Source organism: Marmota flaviventris, chromosome 8 (genome assembly GCF_047511675.1).
Source record: "Marmota flaviventris isolate mMarFla1 chromosome 8, mMarFla1.hap1, whole genome shotgun sequence".
Lineage (NCBI taxonomy): Eukaryota > Metazoa > Chordata > Mammalia > Rodentia > Sciuridae > Marmota > Marmota flaviventris.
The window spans coordinates 36,472,549-36,480,723 of NC_092505.1; the positions used below are offsets into that span (position 1 = coordinate 36,472,549).

The window sequence follows — 8,175 nt, forward strand, 5'->3', positions numbered from 1 at the left end:
GAAATATTTCCTTCCTCCTCAGTAGCTGCTTGGATGTTGGTTGTTCACAGGTACCATGGCGGCCAGCCTGTTGATTTTTGAACATTATGAAGAGCTGGAGAGAGGAATGGGATTAAGGCAATTGAAAATGATACAAAGCTCACTCTCCTTACTTTGCTTTGGCTGTCTTTGTTTCTTTCTTTGTATGAATAATCACCTTTTAGATAGTTTTCAGCATTTATTAATTCCCATAGTTTCAAAAATTTTATTTTTGCTTATTTTTTAGTTGGTGGTCTTATTGTTCTTATGAAAAAAATCAGATTTTCAAAGATTGTTACTCCATCATTCTGGACCATTCTTTCAGAGTTTATTAAATCTTTTGGCTTAAGAAGATGTATAATAGCTACTAAATACGAAACAATAAAAATCAGAATTGAGGTGATTTTGCAGTTGATATAGGAAAGGGAGACTGAGAGATGATTGAGTTATGGTTACATACAACTTGGCCAGATACAGTGGCTCATTCCTATAATCCCAGTGACTCAGAAGGCCAAGGCAGGAGGAGCATAAATTTGAGGTCTTCCAGGTTAATTCAGAGAGAACTTGTTTCAAAAATGTAAAAAGCAGGGGGGACTGAGGATATAGTTCGGTGGTAGAGAACCCGTTGGTTCAATCTCAGTACTGAGAAAACAAAAATCTTGAAAGAAATTTGGGTTATATAATTGAAGGCTATGTTGAAAATCAGTGAACATACACTTAAAGTTTATGCCTTTCATTGTATTTAAATGTCATATGTAAAGAAACAAATAAAAATAATTATTGAACTCTGTACATGATATGAGTTCTAAAATATTTAAGTGAAAATATATAAATGTTTGCAATTTACTTGGAGTGTGTCCAAAATAAGAGGAAGAATAGGTACAGGAACTGATAGGTATGTGAAAAAAACAAAAGTTTAGTAAGATTAAGGGCATGTAGATAACTTGCTGTAAAAAATGATTACATTTTCATTTAAAAAAATTCATAGTAAAATCTTATGAGTAAAAACCTAAAGTAGGAGACATATATTAGTTTTTTTTTTCCTTTTAAAGTTTTATTAAAGTTTAATGAACAATTAATATTTTATCTTTTGGGGGGATTAACCCCAGTACAAAAATATCATTGATGATTTGACAAAAATGGCTCCACCTAGGGCTTGAAGGTTTGAGTTTCTCCAACAGTAATAAGGGAAAGCATGCTTCCAGCTAGGGCTCGGTCCAAGCACATAGTCGTTCCTGCACACGCACGCACGCTAACAGCCTGAGCAGGAAAAGAGGAAGGAGGATGCAGAGATTCAGGAAGAAGCCCAAGATTATTCCCAGGAGAAAAAGACAAAAAAAACAGGCTGGTCTCCTTGACAGGGGATAGAATTACTGATTTACATTTAGGATTTACTGTTTTCTTAAAAATTGCTATTCCGGCCATTTTAACATTGTAGAAAAGATGCTACTTGTCTCTTTCACCACTAAGGTGAGTAAAGCAGGAGGAAATGGGAAAAGACTCAAAATACTGAAGTGTAAGTGAGGTATTAACCTCCAAGTGGCTCAAGTTCTGTGTCAGGTTTCATTCTTTACATTCAAAGACAGATGGACATTTAGGTGACAGGGAGCAAAAGAAGCAAGTCTGCCACACTGCTGGATCCACAAACAATCAGACCAGCTTCTTTTAACAGATCTCTTCCACAGTGAGAGAGCTCCTTCCAGTGTAGGAAGAAAAAAGGTTTCCTGGTCAGTTTAATTGTTTTGGGCAATTCCTCAATATTCCCTCCTCTGCTGCTTTCCTTCCAGAACACTATTTTTAATGAAGGAAGGGATATATCTGTGTTACAATTCATCTTCAAGATGTTTTTCTCTGAAGGCATCACCTGTCAGTCTTTCCTGAGCTTCCTTCATCCCCTGAACAACTTGCTCAGCATTGATGTAGAAATACTTGTAGCTGGGGTTTCCATTCTCATTGATGATTTCAGGATGCACTTTGCCACTAGGATCCAAGAAAAGAATTCGTGGAATATAACCCCCATCAGGGCTGAAATCTTCATCCTTGGGTTCTTCTTCATCCTCAAGATTTACCATAACAAAATTATGGGAAAGTTCAGAAATTTCTGTAGATTCTGCAAATTTGGGCTTTAAAGCTTTGCAAGCTCCACACCAAGACTTATGGATAATCACCATAATAGGCAATCCACTGGCTGCTGCTTCTCTCTTCCCATCTTCTAGTGTTCTCCAGTGAATATGATCACCAAAACCCTTTCCAAGCCCAATGTGTCCGTCAGAAGAGGTGATCAGGAGCAGGAAACTGAAGCCCAGCAAACAGGTGGCCCCGAGACGAGGCCACATCTCCATGGTGCTAGGTGCGCAGGACCACCGGGTTGACCCGACACAGGGCCCGAGTCACCGCAAGAGATCCGTTTCTTTTCCTTAGAGCGGGGTCAGCCCAGACCCTCTCTTTCTCAGATTTTTTTTTCGACATATATTAGTTTTAAACATACTTTAAAAAGAAACTCGTGGAAACACTGATAGAAAGTTTTAAAGATAAAAGTCAATCCTTGCCAAAGGGGAGCAGCTAAAAATCCTTCAGGAATTGAAGGATTGTTAAAGAAAAAAAAAAAAAAAAAAAGACTGCTGCTTTGCTTCTGAGCTGTGAGAAGAGAAATTAATATCATTTATAGCTCCATACAAGTGACATTTTAGAGGTTTTTCTGTAATAGAATAAAAACATGAAACACTGCTTTCTGTTTTATCAGTCTATTTCTGTAAAAGTAAGAGAAGTAGCAGATGAATCAGCTATCAGACTTTTATGAGACCAGTGAACACAGTAGTTTAGTTCAAATCTGTGTAAAGATAAAATTGGTTCATAGGAATCTGGTGAGGTAAAGATTGTACATAGCATCTAAATGCAATTGAATCAGCATACACTGGAAGCATCTTTATTTTTCTCAGAAATTTAATTAGCCCATAGTTTCAAAAATTAATGTAGAGTGTGATGCCTTGTCATCCAGATGAGGCTATTTGTCTTTTTCAAAACAGCTAAATTGTCATTTAATGTCATTGCATGATACAAAGTTTGGCTATACACAGTAAAAAATGTATCAGCAGTTACCACCACAGTAGAATCTATTACATAATTGGAAGCACAAAGTAGTGCCTTTGGAGTTGAGGGGAAGGAATTGAATAGCTGGCTCATCATGCTGTTTAACAAAGCAGGAAACAGGACTGTAGGCAGTAACAACCTGACATTTCAGGTCATCCAGGCTGTGTGGATCTCTGCACCTGAGAGAGCAAATGGAGCCCAGAGACACAGGGCTGTGGAAGTGTTGTTTAATCACCTTAGGAGATGTCTGTACTATGTTTATCTTGCTCTCTTTTATGGACAAATAGGAGCTCTTAGGAAAATAATGTATCGAATCTCTGGCTATGGAAGCAGAAGAAAAGATCTTTGTGGAAAGACATTTTTAATACATAGTGTCTACTACAGAAACAGGCATGTGGTAGTGACTCAGGCAATGTTTGCTGATTATATAAAAGCATGAATGAATTATAGTGTGGTGATTTTCTCACCACACTTACATTTTGAATAATGAGCTTTTTTTTTTCTTTTAACTTTATGATGTCACAAAATCTATACACATTCAGCAGAAATCACACTTCAAATTTCGAACTTATATCGTTTCCCAAGCTAGCAATGTACAATACTTTTGTACTACTCTTTTGTGATTCTGAGTAGCAGTGGTGAACAACAACTGTCAGTCAGCCTTGAGATAATAAGGTTAAAAACACAGCACTCTATTGTGTAATATGTTCTAAGGTATGACATTAGGTACCTTAGGTGTATTAAATTCATTTTAACCTTACAATATTTTCAACTTTGGGGGATATAATCTGATCATATGTCAAAGGCCAAATGCTTATAAATTTCACAAAATCTGTGCTGGATTTTATTTAGAAATCAGTCTTATCGTACTATGTCTCAAGAACCGTACAGTCTTCTAGGTAAGATGAATTGTTATGCAAATCCAAAGTACAAGTAAGAAAATAATATGTTATAGTAGCATATAAAATATGTCAAATCATCTGGGAAAAAATTGTGGATGTAGAGAGGATGCTAAAATATTCATAGGGAGAAATATGGATGGGAAATTTAGGGATAGAAAAGGTAGGTTAGGTGAAAAAATGAGAATACAATGGAACTAAGAAAACAATTAATTTTACTCAGTTTCATATAATTACACATAACTGGTAAAAGTCTGTAATTCAATGAGTTTTTGTTTATTTATATAGTCATATGACCAACACTCTAATTGTGACATAGACCATCTTAATAACTTATAAAAAAGTTCCCTTGTGCTCTGTATTTGTAACATATTGGCACTAAATGAATTACCACACATTTAGTGGGTTAAAACAACAGAAATGCACTCTTGATACTTTTAGAAGAAAAATATTCAAATTGAATCCTATAAGCATAAAACCAAGTTTGGCAGAGCTAGTTCTTTCTGAAACTCCAATGAAAAATCTTTTGTTTTCTTCTTGCAGTTTCTGGAGATGTCAGCATCCCTTGGCTTATGGCTGTATGACTGCAATCTCTCCATTTTTACACTTAATTTTTCTTTTCGTCTTTCCTATGCCCCTCTCTGACTCTATGTGTACCCACTTTTATGGGATCACAAAAGTCCCACCTGGATATCTCAACCTCAAAAGCCTTAATGTCTACAAAATTTGTTTTTCCATGTAAGATAAAATGTACAGGTATAGGGGATTATGACATAGATTATTTTATGTGGGTGTTGGTGAGATTAATGAAACTACCACAAGCATTTTTGATATCAGTTCCCTGCTTGTAACCATTGGCTATAGAGATTACTAACTTGCTTTTTAATATTATGCTTTTTCCCTTGCTAAAAAGTCACATAAATGGCATCAGAGGTCATGCAGCAATCTTTTTCACTTGCCATAATGCTTTTGAGATTAATTCATTCTGAAAATATTAGTAATTATTCTTTACTGTTGAACATTGCTATGATTTGGATATAAAATGTACCCCCCAAAGCTCCTGTGATAATGCAGGGATATTCTGACACAAGATAATTAAATTATGAAAGCTGTAATCAAATCTGGGGATTAATTTGAATGGAGTAATTGGGTGGTAATTGGTAGGCAGATGGGGTATGGCTGGAGGAAGTAGGTCATGGGGGAGTGACTTTTAAGAGTTATCTTCTCTGTGGTCCCTTCAGCCCCAAACACACGCTCTTCCCACTTTCTACTTATCACCAGCTGAGAAGTTTTCCTCCACCACCACTTTCCACCATGATGTTCTGCCTCACTTTGGGCTTAGAGCAATGCAGGCGGCTAACCTTACACTGAAGCTCAGAAACTATGAGACCAAATAAGCTTTTCCTCCTCTATGTTGTTCTTGTCAGGTATTTTGGCCACAGTGACAAAATGTTAAAGACAAATATTATTCTATTGTGTGGATAAGTTGACAATATGTTGTTTCATTCACCAAGTAATGGCTGTTTGAGTTCTTCCAGGTTTTGGCTATTATGAATGAAACTACTATGAATATTCATGTACATGTGTTATTTTGAAATGTGTTTTCATTTCTTTCAGTTAAAAGCAAGGATATAGAATGTATATGTCATATGATTTAAGCATATTCAACTTTATAAAAAACTCTTCAATTTTCTTCCAAAGTGGTTGCATCATTTGCCTATTTGGCAATGTATGAGCAATTCAGTTGATCCTTATCCTTAATAACATTTGCTATTACTGTTACTTGTTTTTAACAATTCTAAATGGTATGCAGCTGTATCTTATTATGCTATTAATTTATATTCAACAATGACTAGTGATTGACTCTCATGAGTTTGTTTACAATTAATACATAATTTACATTGTGTCTATTCCATTTTTTGCCCATTTTAATAGGGTGTTTATCTTTTTATATAGGTTGAAAGAGCTCTTTATATATTATGGATATAGATTATTTATTAAAAATGATTTTCAAAAAAATATTCTTAGTTTTGTATTGCACTTTTTATTTTACTAACATTGTCATTTAAATAGCAGAAGATTTTAATTTTGTGAAGTCCAATTTATCTTATTTCTTTTATATTTCATGTTTTTGTCATTTCTAAAATTTAACAACCTAATTCTCAATAACATGGATTCTGTTCTATGCTCTACTATAAATTTAACAGCTTAAGTGCAGACATTTACCACTATGATTATTTAAAGCTAATTACAAATTATAGTGTGATATATAAGCTAAGGTTCATTTTTGTTGATACGGTAAATTGTAAAGAAAAAGAAAGGAATATACTTGAAATAATAGAGGGAAATAATGTTGAGAGCCACAACCAAGTCAAGATGGCACCTGGCACTTTGCCAGGGGGAGTGGTTTGTGAAGCAATGGCCACCGAGCCATTAAGATGATGAGGATTCCTTATTGGCTGACTGCTGTATCTAGATGATGTTAATTAAGTTAAGCTGTGTGTAATTAGTTAAGCATATATACCTCTGCTGTCTGACAATAAAGCAGCTCTGGCTACCTTGGGTGCTGGCTACTTTTGAGTTCTTGCTCAGTTCTCCTTGAGTTCACTCACAGTAAAGTAGTTCCCCCTTGAACCTTCAAGTTGCTTGTCACCTCCTGGTTATTTGTGTCCAGCCATACTGCGGCAAAGTAAGAGAAAAATCTTTCTTAAATAAACTTTATACTTTGCAATAGTTTATATTTTAGATAATTTTTAATTTATGAAATAGCTGCTGTGAGGAGTAAATTTATGTGCCAACCTTACAGAATAACAGGGTCCCCTGTAGCATTGTTGAAACATTATTTACAGTTGTTTCTCTAAGGATATTTTGGAAAGAGATAAGCATTTGAATTTGTAGCTTCAGTAAAACAAATTATCTCCACATGGTAGATGATCATCTTCCAAACTTTGAGGTCCTGAATAGAATAAAAGGCAGGGAAAAGGAGAATTTGTTCCTTGTACCTTACCACTTGAACAGAAGTACATGGATCTCCTGGTCTCACACTGAGGTTGACAACATTAATTCTCCTGGGTCTCAAGGTTTTGGACTTGGACTAAGTCATATTAAACTGATGCTCTTCAAACCAAGTCTTCTCTGAAATGTAAGTTTTTATTTAACCCTTAGATATGATACTAAGAAATGGACAAGGTTCTGGGTCAAGTTCCAGAATTAACAGCAGGAAGGCTAGTTGAAAATATGTCAGCTGGATCTAAGAAACAAGAGAATTTTTGTATTGAAAATTTGGGAAGGGCATAAATTGTTTATGTTGACACTGCAGTAGCTATAGACAAAAGGAATAGAATGATGCAAAGTGACAAAGTTTTGGAATAGAAAAGCAGTCAATAAAGATAAATACTTATTGTTTGTGGATAAGTTGGGATTAGTACTCTAGAAAGTTTTATACATAACTAGGAGGCATTGTATTTGTTGCTCCTGGAGGAGGGTTGCTTGGTGTTGAAAGTCAAGGTTTTAACATTCATTCAGAGATGTAGACAAGTCTTTTGTTGATTTTGGTCTGTCATTGATAATTTGTCATGGGAGAAAAGCTGTCTCTGGAGAGTGTCCAAGAAGTTCCCAGAGAGAAGTGCTATCTCAGGACCAGCAGTCCTTGGTTTCTGTAATGGAAAAGAATTTTTGCGCACAGCAGTAAGAGACACAGAAAGAAGAAAGCGAATACACACTTCAGGATTGAGGATACTGGAACAGAAACTTAGGGGATGATAGGCCTGGAAAAGTACGTGGAACTTGTTAATTGAAATTATATTTCATTGTCCTTCCTTTATGTCTCCTTTCTATTTTTAATTAATATTTTATTTATATATGACAGCAGAATGCATTAAAATTCTTATTGCACATATAGAGCACAATTTTTCATATCTCTGATTGTATACAAAGTATATTTACACCAAGTTGTGTCTTCATACATGTACTTTGGATAATAATGTCCATAACATTCTACCATCATTTCTATCTATTTTTATGTCTCCTATCATACCTCCAAATGTGTAACTTCTCTTATCAATTCCCTCTGCCAACCTCTGGCCATTGTAATTAATATGTCAGAATTTTATTTTTATCAATTATATCACCAACTTTCCTAGGTCATGACTTTGCAGATGGTGAGTCA

At 35.2% G+C, this 8,175-nt stretch overlaps 1 protein-coding gene across 1 annotated transcript; it reads right to left on the reverse strand.

Moving 5' to 3' along the window:
• Positions 1–1,276: 1,276 nt before the first annotated feature.
• On the reverse strand, positions 1,277–2,475 carry LOC114087629 (thioredoxin domain-containing protein 12). Its single transcript, XM_027929153.3, has one exon. It carries the CDS (start codon positions 2,358–2,360, stop codon positions 1,842–1,844), a length of 519 nt encoding a protein of 172 aa, XP_027784954.1. The 5' UTR covers positions 2,361–2,475; the 3' UTR covers positions 1,277–1,841.
• Positions 2,476–8,175: the final 5,700 nt, after the last annotated feature.

Coding starts and splice junctions, on each gene's coding strand:
- LOC114087629 (XM_027929153.3), bottom strand. CDS start 2,360: ATGGAGATGTGGCCTCGTCTCGGGGCCACCTGTTTGCTGGGCTTCAGT.